The sequence below is a fragment of the Dromaius novaehollandiae genome, chromosome 7 (assembly GCF_036370855.1).
Source record: "Dromaius novaehollandiae isolate bDroNov1 chromosome 7, bDroNov1.hap1, whole genome shotgun sequence".
NCBI classification, from domain to species: domain Eukaryota; kingdom Metazoa; phylum Chordata; class Aves; order Casuariiformes; family Dromaiidae; genus Dromaius; species Dromaius novaehollandiae.
This window is the reverse complement of record NC_088104.1, coordinates 23,198,637-23,213,040: the sequence shown is the minus strand read 5'-3', so window position 1 is coordinate 23,213,040 and position 14,404 is coordinate 23,198,637. Positions and strand designations below refer to the sequence as shown.

The window sequence follows — 14,404 nt, the reverse complement described above, 5'->3', positions numbered from 1 at the left end:
TTCACAAGGAAATTCATACGACTGTTACCACTGCTGAAAATGAGCTCTGCAGATTCACAAGTCTTTCTTCTCTGCCGGGAAAACATTTTCTGTAATGGAGACCTCTAAATGTATTTGAAATACAGGGTACTCTGGATTAAAGTGGCTCTGCTCTCCTGGAGGGCCTGGGCTCCCTCTTTCACCAGCAGCAGGTTTCGGATCCTTCACATCAGCCAGCTCTCCCCCTCAGGCAGATGCCCCTGCCCCGTCAGAGTGCTCCTGGGGCTGAAAGGTCTGGGAATAGTTTCTCTTACCAAAACAAGGTGGTTTCCTGTTACTATTAGCTAAGTGACAGCAATACCCAAAAGAAAGAATTATGAGCTCTACACACATCAAAATTAAAACAGATAATATTTATAATATTTATTACTAGTGGTACTTCCTCCACAAAAAGCATGAATTAAGGAGGGGATCTGAATGGGAAGAAAGTGTTTATGCACAAACCCCTCTGTCATCCTTCCTCACATACAGGCTGTGCAACAGGACTCAAACTTTCCTTTGTGTAGTTGCCTGAGACCTCAACAGACTGCTTCAAACAGACAACAAATCCTTCACACATCTTTGCCTTCTCTTTTTCAACCACTCTCAATTAGCCAAGGAAATCAGAGTTTTGTGGTGCAGCCCAGGAATTAACAGTAGCCCAGCCTGCTGCCGCTGGCCAGGGGCTGTCCCACAGCTACATTGCTCCATTTTTTTCTCCGAGCATTCCCTTGTATGGCCCCAAATCTGTTTATACATCCCCATGCCAACAACTTTGTTTTGCTGCTGCTGTTTTCCACTTTCCATTTCATCAGCTTCCTATGGACAGGCAGAAATTTCTCCCAGCTCTTCGCTATCCTACTAGCATATAAGGTCAGGGTACAGTATTAAGAGTAAGTACTCTCTGTCAGAGCTGGCATATGATAGACACACTTTGCTCTGTTACTATACGGAAAATTTCACATATACACTTCCTTCCAGGATGCATTTTTCATAATATCATTACCTAAGTCATCATACTTCTTCAGTCCTTTCACCATCTCTCTCCCAGACAGCATGTTATTTTAAACCCCTGGCAAGCTTGGAGGTCAGCAATGGTACAAAATACATGTCCCTTCAAGGATCTGCTCCATCTTCCTTTCTCTTTTGGGTGCCTTACCAGTTTAACACTGCAAGTTGGAGATACTCATCTCTTCTTCCTCATACCCAAATGCAAAAAGCTTGGCAATTGTGGTGGTAATGCAAACCTGTAGAAAAGTAATCTTGCTTTTTTTAGGAGAGAATAAAAACCCCAAACTATCAACTACTAGCATCAACTACATAATGGCTTACTTACTGGAAGGAAACAAATTTCTCTGTCTCCAACACGTGCATTGCCCCACCAAATAGCATTAGCTCCACCCTATGCTTAAAGTGATTAGACCATAATTGCTAGCCTTTCAAACAGTTTGCTTAATCTAGTCTCATCTCCTGCTTCAGTACTTTGTTCAAAACACAAAAAATTGCTCTCTTTGAGAGGGAAGAGAGTGAAGATAATTTCTTACTCAATGATTCAGTAATTCACCAAACTACTGGGTAGGGTTCTTAAGGGTCAAAGAGCATTAGTTAACCTAATCTTAAAACTTAAAACCTAACCTAAAACTTCCTAAGTGGAAGAAAAAGCTGAATTATTATTCATATAGTAGCTTTTTTCTGTTTGCTTGTTTTCAAGCAGTAACCAAGATCCGTGGACAAACTAAAAGCAAGCTGCCCCACAATTAAGTTCTGAAAAGGACAGAAGAGACTGGCACAGTATCTGGAACACTAAGCAGCACATCTGGAAGGAAGGAGACTTCCCCCCCCCCCCCCAAACAAAACTAACTATACAAAATGGCATACTATGCTACTGCCACTACCACTCTTTTGTATGACTTGCAAGTCAACTTAAAACTGTCACAACTGGAGACCCAACCAATTCTTCAGATGCTGTCTTTGGGCACTTGTAAAAGATAATAGGGTAGGAGCTCTAATATAAAGATCTCAGACTAGCAAATATCCATTCTTAAATTAATGCATCCAAAAACTCAATTATATTAGTCTCTATACCTTAAACAACAGACTACTCAAGCAATCTTCTATAAGAAGTTAAAGTAGGACTGGAAACCGAACCTTTACAAGGAAGTTTTTAAAGGAAATCTTCATTCATATAGCATCAGCATCAAAACAAGAGAGAACCATTACCCCTAAAAATAATCAGCTGAGTCAAAGATGGTAGTGACAACATCAAATGCATATGATGAAAATCAGAACATCACTGCACCAAAAACACAGAGGAAGACAGTTACAGCAATCACAGGCAGCTCCACCTCAGGCATCTGTAACCGTAAGTGCTGCAAAAGTTGGACTAATTTCTCAGCTATTAAGGCAGTAAACTTAAAACACATCAAATCAATAGGAGAGTACATCATCATTTTGGACCTTTTGTGAGACTATAAGAAGGCAAAAATTTGGCATGAAAATACCTGATTTAACTTTAATGAGACATTTCTAGTATCTCTATATGCATTACCTAAATCACTGCAAGTGGTAAAGCAGAGTCCACATTCACATATGATTCCTTTAAAGACAGAAAAAATCCATTAAAAACTTCAAATGGGCAGAGATGTTCCCTCCTAGCCTGTGAGAGAGGATTATACTCTTATACTGATAACAATGAAGAGGTGAGAGTAGGGTAAAAATGCATACAAATCCCCCAATCTTTGGGCCTGTGCATTAAGCAGAAACCCAGCAGGAAGAAACAAAGCACCTTGCTGACTCCCAGATGTCTACAGGGAAGATCAGTTCTAGCTCTGCACGGAGTGGCAACAGCAACTGTTATGGTGATAGTCAGGAGAATGGGAGAATTTTCTTCAGACAGAAGAGCAAAATTCTTACTGTTCTCAAGAACAGAAGTCAGACTGATAAAATAAGTGAAGGTGTTATCCAAAGATTTCTGAGGCTGACGCCTGTATTTGTATTCACTGTTTCCAAGTCCTCACAAATACAGGACCTGAAGACACAAAGGCCAGCAGAATACATTACACAAATCATGCACTTTGCTTTTGTCAGTGACAGTACCTTTTATTGCCTTTAATATAAACCATTAAAAAGTAATTCTGTTTGGTAAAATATTTAGTATATTAAAATATAAATGCATCTTCAGATCAAACAAGATTACAAGCATGCTAGATAATTTACACATTAAACATTTATCCTGATTAAAGAAGTATACAAAACCAACAGTCCCAGAACCTTGTTCCTGGCACCTAACAATTTACAAGTAAAGAATTTCATTCTTTTGAGCCCTAGTCCTACGTCTTCTCATAAGCATGTGAAGAGAGGTCAGTTATGCCGTTGATAAAGGCTCAGAAAATAATAATTAAAAAAAGATTATGAATTATGGTCAATCCTCCTTGCAGCCACCCTTCTCCATTTATATTGAAATACATAGTTTGTTAGAAAGCCATTTTAACATCATTTCCCTTCTGTTGTCAAAATTGAAAATAAACAATTTTACGTTGTATTTAAAAGAAAAAAAACACAGGTCCAGATAATAACATCCCAACTTTACAGTTTTGTGTTTTTATGTGCATGCAGTTATAGGAAGATCAAATATAACAATATTTGTTTCCTTTTATCATTTGAATTATTCCTTTAGAAGCAGCTTGAAGTAAGACATTATTTCTATACCTGATGACCAAACCAGAACAGAACACTCCAAAGGACTGAGATCTTGGGAGAGCTGAGAAATCTTCTTCTCTAAAGTATATCCCTGCCTAGGCATAGCAGTATCATCCTTCTTCAATAAAGTTATTGGACATAGATCATTCCCACCATCACCTATATACACAATTTGTGTATAACCTACTCCTTGCTCCAATTGTTTATCTAGAAATTCTTTTAACACTTCCCTTTTACAAAGGTTTTTAGGGCACTTTGCACAATGGTGAGTGTGAAAATTCTGTACAGTAAGATAGCCAGTATTGGTATATGCTGCAGGGTTTGTAAACACTTCATCAAACACCTTATGAAAGTCAGCAGCTTTTAAAATCCAGTCAATAAATACTGTATTAGAATCTGAAATAATTATGCAGTCAAAGAACTCTTTGTTCTTGCCAATAAAGCCTAGAAGATCTACCATCCCCGCAGTGAATGGAATTGTTGTCATAGTTCTTTTCATCTCATCTTCTTTGACGCCATTGTCCCCCAAGTAGGCAAAGACTCTACCCATATATTCTGTCCAGTGTCCTGGTCGATAGGAGTTTCTTAATTCATTAGGAAGCTTTTTCTCAGGAGCACATTTCACAATCCAGGTATCACTGTTTTCATCTATGATCGTATGGTCAAAATCAAAAACCAACAGAAATTTCATAGCTGTCAGAAAAGTTTTCAAAACACAAACAAAAAGGAGAAATATTTATATAAGCAAAAGTACTGAATTCCTATCCTGATCTTGTACTCAGGAGAGGAAAAACTCTGCAAGAAAATAAGGAGTTAGGACAAAATCTAAACACAGTAAACTATTTATGGCTACTACAGCTGTGGGAAAAGTCGTGCTGAAGCTAAAGAAAACAATCTGTAAAGGTCAAAGTTCTAACTCTAGCTCTGTTTAAAATAGACAATCTAGATGTATCTAGATGCACACTGCGCAGTTATTAATATTTACTGACGCAGAATCACTCTTCCCTTCCTCATATGTTATTGGTTTGACTGACGATTCTCAGTTTCTCCATAATCACCTGCCAGTGCAACAGAACGGGGATTCCCAGCTGGGCTGAGAATCCAGTTTGTCAAACAACCTAAGAGATATTTGGATGCTGAAAACCTTAAGAGATATTTGGAGAGGCAAATAGCACTGAGCAGCTGAATCCAAACTGTTTATGAACACGGGACACACCGAATCAAAAGAAAAGCCAACAACAGAAACAAACACTGCCATTGCCGGATCTGGTTTCCGGCGATTCTGCAAGTGCGGTACCTACAACCCCTTTCCGGGCTCTGGAAGCCTTGGGGCAGGAGACCCCCTCCCTTCCCCCGGTATCTAACGCCGTTCTCCTGGAGCACATCTGCTGCCACAGCCTCGAGCACGGCCCTCCCTCCGCCCCGGGGCGCCGCCCACGCCCGCAGGCCGCGCAGCGCAGCACAGGAGCACACGCACTCCGAGCACGGGGCAGCAACGCGACCGCCGCAAGCCCAACGGCCCAACCTGGAGGGGAAAAGCAAGGCGGCCCCCGCGGGGGGCACCGGCGACGGAGGCAGCGGGAAGGACCGAGGGGCTGGGCCGGGCGGCCGCTACGGACCGAAAAGCCGGGGAGAGGCGGGGCGCTGCCGGCGGGAAAAGCCGGCCGCTACCGCCCTCGGGGCGCGCGCCTTCGCTCAACGGCCGCGCTCCGCCCCAGCCCACCTCAACGGCCCTTCGCTTCCGGCTTCCCCCGCGCAAGCGCCGCCCGCCGCCTGCCTCGTGGCCGGCCCATCACGTGACCCCGCACCGCCCGGTCGCCCGGCAACGGCGCGTACACACGGCGCCGCGGTTGGCGGCCATGGCGGCGGCTCGGCCTGGGCCCCCGCGCGGGCGGCGGCGGGAGCTGGCCCGTGAGTGGGGCTCCCCGGGCGGGCGGGAGGCGCGGCGAAGAGTAAAGGTCCCGCGGAGCACCGGGCGGGAGCGGGGCCGCGGCGGGCGGCCTCGGGCGCCCCTCGCCCGTGTCCAGGGTGGCTGCCCTAGAGAAGCAAGTGCAAACCCAAACAAAAGCGGGGGGCAATAGGAAGCAACACCCGGCAAGGTGCTCCCTCTCAAATCTCCCTCCCGTTGCCCCAGCTGCAGACAAGAATTTTAATGCCTATTTCTCCCTGAAATGTAACTAGGAAGAGCTAACCTGAAATCAGTGGAGTCACGCTATCATAAAACGCCTGGAAGTCAGAAAAGAAGGAGGTGTCTGATAATTCAGAAGCTACAAGGAACAGAATTGTAACAATATGCTAGTTGCTGCTACATATGTTTACTTTTGGCAAGGCCACCTTCATCTTGGAAAGAAGCAGAAGATCAGGCACCGTCCCCAAATAAGACAAATAGATTAATAACTGCATCTAAAAAACAGATTTTGATTTTAGCACAAGCATCACTATAAGTGAAATCCTCCTAATGTTTTAGATATGTTAATCTGCTGCAAATCAGACGAACAAGAACTTCTATGAGAATGTCTTTTTGTTCAAAATTCAATTTCTTTGAAAGTACTGATGACCAGTTTGAAGGACATTTCACAAAACTTAATATTTATCACCTAGAAAACCTACACTCATGCATGCACATGTGCATGCACATGCACACATTCTAGTAAATATGAGGAGCCCAGGACAAGGGTGGTAAGGCACAGCCTGTGCCCATACTGCAGTCTGCTCTGGCTGACCCCCTCCACGCCCCCAGCAGAATGGCTTCACCAATATTCCCTTTTCCCTTTGGGAATGCTCCCTGGTCCCTGCTATCCTCGGAATCACACCCAAACACTGTCTCAAAAGTGTTAGTTACCACAAGCTACATACATACATACAGGCAAACAGTTAAGGGGACATGCAAACAGTTGGATCACTCAGACAATGGTGTGGCACAGCCCAGGTACATACCCCAGCCATGTTTAGTGTGCAGATGTAGATACTCTGTCCTAGCTCTAGGGCACTGGGATAGGGAAAGTAACTGTTATAACTTAGTATCATTACTATGCAGGAACATCTAGATACAAGTTTAAATTTAGGATTTTCTGATATCAAGTAACCTCAATATCTTTTCTTCCCTATACATAGCATTAAATGGTTTGGCAGAAAATAATATTCTAGATGGCTGTTTTCTTCCAAATGACGTAGATCTTCATCAGGTTATTGTATTGCCAAAAGCGGAATGGGAAAGGATTCAGGACAATCTTGGCAGTACAACTAGAGAAGCAGCACGTATCCTTGCTGAGAGGAAAGAACGGAAAGAAATGCACTTACGCTCCAAGGCAGCTGTAAAAGACTGGCCCAATACCATTATGGTAAGTAGAAGATACATTTGTAAACTGGGGCAGTCATTTTCATACATGCAAAAGCACTCATGGGAATATTTCTAGCTGTACTCCCTTTGTTTAAATTTTGCTTTTTAGTAAGTACTTTAAGTAACCTCCTTTTAAATAGTTTAATTGTTGAATTAAACCTAAAATTCAAAATTTTAAAAGTAATTGAGTATATCATCTTCAGAATATTTTATACATTTTTAATCTTCAGTTTTTAAGCATGATCTGCAAAAAAAGAAAAAGAAATTTTATCTGCATTGTAGGGTCTGGCACAAAGGAAACTTAAAGCCAAAAAACTATCTGCAGAAAAGGAAGAGGAAGAGAGAAGGTTAATTGATTTGGAAGAAGCACAGTTCCAAGCAGCAAAACGGAAAGAGGCTATTGATCAAGCAAGAACCTATCAATACTATAAGAATGAAAGAGTGAAAGGGTTACATGTCTGTTGACACCTTACTATTTTTAATTTCAAATTTTATTGAATTTCTTTAAACACTTCTGAACATGCAAATTATTTGAAATATTCTCTTGTAGAGTGCACTTCTACTTACTAAGGTCCTAAAAGAAAGAGATGCTCAAGTTGAATTTAAAAAGTTAAAGCGAGATGTTAATAAAAAGAGGGAAGAAGAAATGGAACAGGAACGTAAAAAAGCTATTCTCAGAGAGCAGGAAAAGGCATGTGAACGTTATATGAAACAAAAGGCACTTTGCAGAGATCAGCTGGAACAGTAAGTAATAATTAATCAATAGCAACCCTATTTTATTCTTTATTTAAACTCTCTTCTCATAAAAATGTTCTATAAAGCTTTTAGAGAAACCTATTAATTTTTTGGACAACAAATGCAATGTTTTAGAAAAAAGATCTAGAGTTCTAAAGAAGATCTTGCACAAAAGATAAAAGCTGTGATATGCAGTGTCTTGCCAGCAGGCTGCATGTAAAATGGCCTCCAGCAGGCAATGTTAATTTTTCGTCAACTCACTATTCAGAAATAGTTACTGAAAATTCATATTAACTCACTTTTGTTTCCAGAAAAGGAAAAGGTTAAACCAGATTTTCCATTTGGCCATAACCAGATGCCAAGAGAATGCCTCTCTGCCACCTCCATTCTTTCTTTTTTCCAGAAATCTCATAGAGGGGTCCCCAATGGTGTTTACAGGACTGGCCCAGGAGGTGTGATAGATGAAATCAAATTCCTTGATGCAGAGGAAGGGCTCAAAGTCTAGTCTCACATACTCCAGGTCTAATGTATAAATCCCTGCAGAACTTAGTACAGAACACTACCAGTTTAAGCTCTGCCCTGCATGTGCATGAGGAAAAACATAGGTATCATGGGACTTACTGGGAAAATCCTAGTTGCTCAGACTGCTGCAGAGATAGGCCAGAATGTCATGAATAGAGTGGTGTTAATCGGTCATCCAGATAAAAAGTAATATGTTACCAGTAGACTGCAGTCTGACTGTGCATACTGTGTACCTATGTTCTGGCCAGAGGATGTGGGGCTACCTTTAAAAATGCTGCTGCTGTTTTTGACCTCTGACAGGCTACCCACATCCACTTCAAAGTACTGATGCTTTGGTGTTAAGGTACCTTTAGACATGCAGACAGAATCCTTGTCTTTTCACTTCTTTACGGGGTCCCTAGCTCATTTCTTCAACTCCTTTCTCTGTTTCAGAATAAAGGAGCACGAGCATCAGGCAGAACTAGCCAAGCTAGAAGACAAAAGAGAAGGAGAAGAAATTCAGAGACTGACTCGGTTGTACCAATTGGAAATTCAGAGAGGAAAGGAAAAGGAGCAGGCAGAAAAACTTGAACGCCGGAGGCTGCATTATGTAAGTAACAGGAAAGCAGAGAGTTCAATGCTGGTTTTGCTTTGGCTGCGGGGAGTGAAAGTTGCCTTGATATACCTAAATATACCTAAACATATACCTAAATACACCTCAAAACCGGCCTGAAGGCAACGGAAGGCTTGCTGACTGCTTCGGTAACGTGAGCTCATATCCGTACCTTGGCAGTCGCAGGCCATCTCTTTCCTCCCTGCTTCTGAGGAAGGCCTCTTGGAGAGAGGTCCCTTCTCTTGCCTGAAGGGGTGATGTACTGATGCCTGAGCCTTAACCGGCCTATGATGAAAAAGTCTGCTGCAGACATCAAGGAGTATCCTCCTTGACTTGACACCTGGATTTAGGTTCCGTGTAGCTGCTCTGTTTTGAGCCCATTTTCCTTCGTTTGGAAGAAGGAATAACCTGTGTCAGTGAACATGATGGTATCTTTTTAACATGTCTTCCCTTTATGATCAGCGCTGGTTAGGAAATTTATCAAGACCTGCTGCCCTCTCTCTTCACCTGCAAAGGCACCTGCTAAAGGTGAAGCAGCAACGCCTCACAACAGTTTTGACCGGAATGGAAAAGATAGTATTTTTCACAGGAAACTCTAGAGCAGCCCTCTTCAGCTAGTATTTGGATTGAGCTCTTAAACTGAGAAAAGTTTGGATGAGGTGGGCCAGGAGCAAGACAGTTGTGTGTGTGGGTGGGGACTGCATATTCCCATTCCTCTCAACTGCCCCTCTCCTGCTTGTGAGTGAATAGAAGTGTGGAATAATGCTCACAACACTGTATAGCGTTGCAGTGCTATACGCCATTTTCTGCTTCCCTGCACTACGGAGAAGTATATGTATCCCACTGACCAACCTATCCACTCCCATTCACTCCCACCCAGTGTGTGCAAAGGATGAAAGAGCACTCCTTGGTGTCCTCACTCTGCATCCTCCATTCCCCTCATGTTTGAGCAGGGATTGTTCCTCAGTGCCCATACTTCATTTATCCCTCTGCCTATCAATGTGTTTATATAACATGTTGGGGAAGTGGCTGTGTTCAGTGCTCAGCTCTCCTTCTCTTTTCTCAGACCTATCTCCCCTTCATGCATACTTGAACAGGGAAGCAGAAGTAAGTAGAGGTACTGAGAATCCCTTCTCTTCTTTCTTTGAAACAGAGATGAAGAGATAGAATAGGGAGTGATTCCTTTAAGTTGATACCCAAGGCCCAGATTTCTTAAACTTCATCTGTTATATCAGCACCATTTTGTCTATGCAGGAACATGTAGCTGACCAGAAAATAATCAAAGCAGCAGAGAAACAAAAACAGGAGGAAGAAGATGATCAGATTAGAACTCATTTTAAAGCAAAGCAAATTATTGCCAAGCTGAGAAAAGAAAAAGAAGCTGAAATGCAAAGGTAGGTACAAAGTTAGATCATAATTTAAAATTATACTGTAGTCATATTCAGTTCCTTCAGACTGATGACACAATACAAATCACAGTTATTCCACAAATAAATTCTGCTGACAGAGAAGGTAGGAAATTCAGGAGAAAAGGGGATTTCTTTCTCAACTTCAATAATAAGTTGGGGGGGGGGGGGGGGAATCTCTCCATTCTTCAAAGCACAGATCTGCAGAAGTACAACACACTGGTGTACAGCTTTGCAAGTAGTGATTTTCCATAAGGCCTGCAAAAGCTCCACCCCCTCACAAACTGAAGACAATTAAGATCCAGGTGGAAAGCAGTTTTGGAGCATGAGCTATATTTCCCGGAGGCAGATCAAAAAAAGACTGTATCTGACTTCTCAGCTAGGCACCTTTATTAATTACATTGGAGTATTTGTAAGGAAATATGGTTTATTTATTTAACAGTGAGAGAACAGCATAAAGATACCACTGAGCTAATATAATAGCTTCCTTCTCTTACCTCTTCTCATCAAGTACTCCCATCAGTTCCTCCTGATGGCGAGATGCTAAGTGGACTCCTCCCTGAGTGATTTAGCGTATTATTGTAACAAAAAGCTAGCTTGACAAAAAATAGGTAACAATTATTTGCCAAATCAGATATTTTTAAAGAACAGAACAGGAGGAATGCAAGAATGTCAAGAGGTTGGGCGGGTGGGCCTGTGCAACAAGAAGAGAGAAGAGTGGAAGCAGCATTGCTTGTTTTGGTAGGAGAAAAACCTCAGGTAGGCCAGGTGGGTACCCTGAGATGTTATGATAGTTAATGTTCTCCTGCAGGCTAATGCAGGAACATCAGGACACCATTGTTAACCAACTAGCTGCACAGATGAATGAGGCATTTAGGATGGAAGATGATCGTGTTGCTAGAGAGATTGCAAAAAAAGAAGCTGAACAAGAAAAAGAACACAAAGACAAAGAATTGAAAAAAAAGGCTGACATTGAATCTATTGCTGAACACAGAGCCACAGTGGTAAGAAACTTGGAGAAGGAGGGTAAGGATACACTATGATATAGCCAAACTTCTTCTGAATATCTTTACGAGACACAACAGTTTTTAGTATCTTCTTTTTAGTATTCATGGAGAGAGACACATGTTCAAGTTCTCACTAAGACCCACCTCTCATATTTACCATATATAGGTTCAGGATTAACTGCTTCAGCAATGTATAAGTGGTATATGTGATGATACTCTCTCCAGGTCAGAGGTGGAAGGCTCTATGATCATTGGCAATTCGCATGAACATTCTCCATACTTGGCACTCTTTCCTGGGGTCGTTTGTCCCTCTCCTACCACATGTTGGGTGCATATCTACCAGCTCTGCTGAAAACCCTGAGCTTGGACACTGGCCAACCACAGTGACCATGCTCATCACAGCTCTGAAACAGGGGTGCTTTTGCTGAAAGACATGATTTCCAACTTAGCTGGCTAGCTACTTGGTTAACTTTGTGTATTTTGTAAAATACAGATGAAGATGAAAGTGGAAAGAGAGAAAGAGGAAAAAGCAGAGGGTAAAAAAGAACTTTATGAGTTAATGGAAGCAGATCGCATCTACCTGGCAATGGAAAAAGCCAAGAAACAAAGACATCGTGAGGAAAATATGGAAGTCCAGAAAATTCAGGTCCAGCAAATGGTAAATAGAAGTGCTGTACTCTGTCAGGTAGTTATGCTGTGCATAACTATCTGTTATGCTATGCATCAACCTTTGCTATTCCCTTTTCTTCACCAGGCTGAAAAGCAGGCAAGAAAACAGAAGGAAAAACAAGCAGACTTGGACTATGATACTCAGAGAGAGGTTATTGCACTTTTTAAGGAGCGTGCATTTCAGAACTATGCAAAGCAAGTTATTGAATTAGAGTCCAAGACGACACATAATCTTTATCCTCTTCTCAAAGCATCCAAAGAAGGAACAGGACTTGTATATGGGCCACTTTCCAGAGGAAGAGGACCTAATTATCAAGGACAGGATATTGCTGAGACTCAGTCACCTTGTTGTATCTGTACTACAACTCAAGAAGTATAAACATGAAATAACATTGAGACTATCCAAAGAAAGCCATAAGTAGTTTTCATGTGGTAAAAACAAGATTCAATGTCTTTTTGAATCTTATGGGAAGAGTCAAAACTATAAGGGATCCATATTGAATATACGCTATGAAACTGGAAGCCCATTTGAAAAAAATGCCAGAGAGCTGACTACAGTCTCAAAAATCACCAGCTTGTATTTTTTGAAAGTCAGTTTGTTAAACTGGAGACAGAGCTGTGAGATATGTAACTGACCTCTGTGTAACACATTCCATCCCACTTCTCTCTTTTTTCCTCTTTTCTTCTCTCTTACATTTTTATTATTTATTATTTTAAAAATTCACTGAAAAGGTGCCCTAGACTTTTCAGGCATACCACATACGAATGTGACGCAAATTCCCAATGAAGGATCAGCATGGAATTCTTTTCTACACTAGCTGCACTCAGATAATGCTAGTCTACTTCAAAACCCTTTGGGTCTTACCTCTCCCCTGTATCCTTCAGCCTGTAGAATGCTATTTTGTTATCAGGACAGAATGTCCATTATTTTCTGCATATATATTAGTCACTTCTTTCACTAGCCTTTTTCCAGTTAGATATTGCCAGTAAAGAAACTTTACAGACTCTATAGAAGAAAGCCCAATCAAATACCTGCAAAAGTTAGAATAGTTACGGTCCTGCAATTCTTATAGAGTTTTGCAACTACCTCTGTAAAAGAAATATCACATACTGTGTCATCAGATGGTATTATGTGCAAAGATAAATGTGATTTGATCACAGCTAATAAAAGGTGTCGCCTACCAGGAAAATAGGTCCAAATATAGCTGTGATTAACTACTACAAAAATAGCATGGCAACAAGAGACAGCATAGTTGGACTGTTCTTTCAAAAAGATTAACAATCATTCCATCTGTGGCAAATGGATCCAGATCTAAAACTGTTTCTCAGAGTTCTGTAGCCAACATGGAACTCCTCCTGGGCTTACTCTCCAGCACCAAAATCACACACACATCTCACTCTTTAAGCTTATTGTCTTTGCTGAAATTTTCCCATCATGTTCCTGCCTTGGACAGAGTTAGAATTTCATATGACTTCTTCAGCAAATATCATGGGATATAAAAAGGATATTCTCCCTATTCTGGGGTCTATTGGAAACAAAGTCCAAAGAACTTAAAAGCTTAGCTCTGTTGCACCCAGCCTCCTGTTCCAACCCCCCGAGCTGGCTGGCTGTCTTGGCCAAACTGGAAAATGATATAAGTTCTAAAAAATAAGAAGCATCTCATAAAAAGACGCTTGCTGATACTTTAGTTTGAAAAATAGGTCTCTTGTTTGCCTTCAAGTTTGGGAGCCCACATTTCAGGCATCCTGAGCCTGGCTTCTGACGGCAGCAGGCTTTGATAGACACACAGTCCTTCGGGCAAGACATGCCATCACCAGAGGCAAGGTCCCTGCAGGCGCATCCCCCCTTGCGTGGTTGCAGCCTGTGAACTAAGCAGACTTTGTTTTAAGCAGCCAGCTGTGGGACGCATTTACTGCTTTCCCAAGAGCAATAATCAACTACTGCAGGGCTCTCGGGCAGGCAGTGGGGAGAATTTTTGGAAAAACTAACCTAGTCATTGAGCTCCCATCAAGCTAAGGGCCCTCCTCTGGGAGAGCAGCCAGAGGGGCTCGCTTTCGAGGCCAGGCCATCCATGGAAGGCGACGGGGCTTCCAGCACTCCCCGCGGCAGGCAGGCCGAGCGCAGTGCGAGAGACACAGCCACCGCGGAGCCGGGCGAGACTGGAGCGCGCCACCGGCTGCCTGCGCGCGGCAGACGCAGACCAAGGCGGAGAAAAACTTACAGCTGAGGCGGGAGCAGGAGGAGGAGCGGAGGTGGAGGAAGGAGGCGGGGCAGAGCGGCAGCTCTCACCGGGTACGGGCCTGCTGTAGGGAAACGCGCGCTGCGGGCCGGCCCAGCCTGCTGCCGGCGACGGCTGCCCGCCACGGGCCGAGGCGGAGCGCCGCCCCCAACGGCCGCCCCGCTCCCAACGGCCGC

General features: G+C 42.7%; 2 protein-coding genes across 6 annotated transcripts; one reads left to right on the top strand and one right to left on the bottom strand.

Moving 5' to 3' along the window:
• Positions 1-3,091: 3,091 nt before the first annotated feature.
• On the bottom strand, positions 3,092-14,378 carry PHOSPHO2 (phosphatase, orphan 2). Of its 4 annotated transcripts, none has more exons than XM_026093590.2 (3): positions 14,211-14,378; positions 8,662-8,783; positions 3,092-4,410 (listed from the first exon to the last, which is right to left on the bottom strand). In XM_026093590.2, exons 2-3 carry the CDS (start codon positions 8,669-8,671, stop codon positions 3,683-3,685), a joined length of 738 nt encoding a protein of 245 aa, XP_025949375.1. In that variant the 5' UTR covers positions 8,672-8,783; positions 14,211-14,378; the 3' UTR covers positions 3,092-3,682. The 4 variants fall into 4 exon arrangements, with proteins under 4 accessions (XP_025949375.1, XP_025949368.1, XP_064370994.1 ...); XM_026093583.2 differs by lacking the exon at positions 14,211-14,378 and adding an exon at positions 13,979-14,204; XM_064514924.1 differs by lacking the exons at positions 8,662-8,783; positions 14,211-14,378 and adding an exon at positions 5,441-6,838.
• LOC112979412 (cilia- and flagella- associated protein 210-like) lies at positions 5,473-12,648 on the top strand. 2 transcript variants are annotated; one of them, XM_026093571.2, is made up of 9 exons: positions 5,473-5,628; positions 6,832-7,058; positions 7,340-7,513; positions 7,608-7,801; positions 8,747-8,903; positions 10,161-10,300; positions 11,124-11,316; positions 11,813-11,977; positions 12,074-12,648. In XM_026093571.2, the coding sequence occupies exons 1-9, from the start codon at positions 5,577-5,579 to the stop codon at positions 12,365-12,367; spliced, it is 1,596 nt and encodes a 531-aa protein (XP_025949356.2). In that variant the 5' UTR covers positions 5,473-5,576; the 3' UTR covers positions 12,368-12,648. The 2 variants fall into 2 exon arrangements, with proteins under 2 accessions (XP_025949356.2, XP_064370989.1); XM_064514919.1 differs by lacking the exon at positions 7,340-7,513 and having other exon boundaries at positions 5,488-5,628.
• Positions 14,379-14,404: the final 26 nt, after the last annotated feature.

Bases quoted from the DNA above. Each gene is read 5' to 3' on its own strand.
- LOC112979412 (XM_026093571.2), top strand. From the start codon at position 5,577: ATGGCGGCGGCTCGGCCTGGGCCCCCGCGCGGGCGGCGGCGGGAGCTG. The intron at 7,514-7,607 runs GTCTGTTGACAC...ATTCTCTTGTAG, and splicing joins AAAGAGTGAAAGGGTTACAT to AGTGCACTTCTACTTACTAA. The intron at 7,802-8,746 runs GTAAGTAATAAT...TCTCTGTTTCAG, and splicing joins TGCAGAGATCAGCTGGAACA to AATAAAGGAGCACGAGCATC.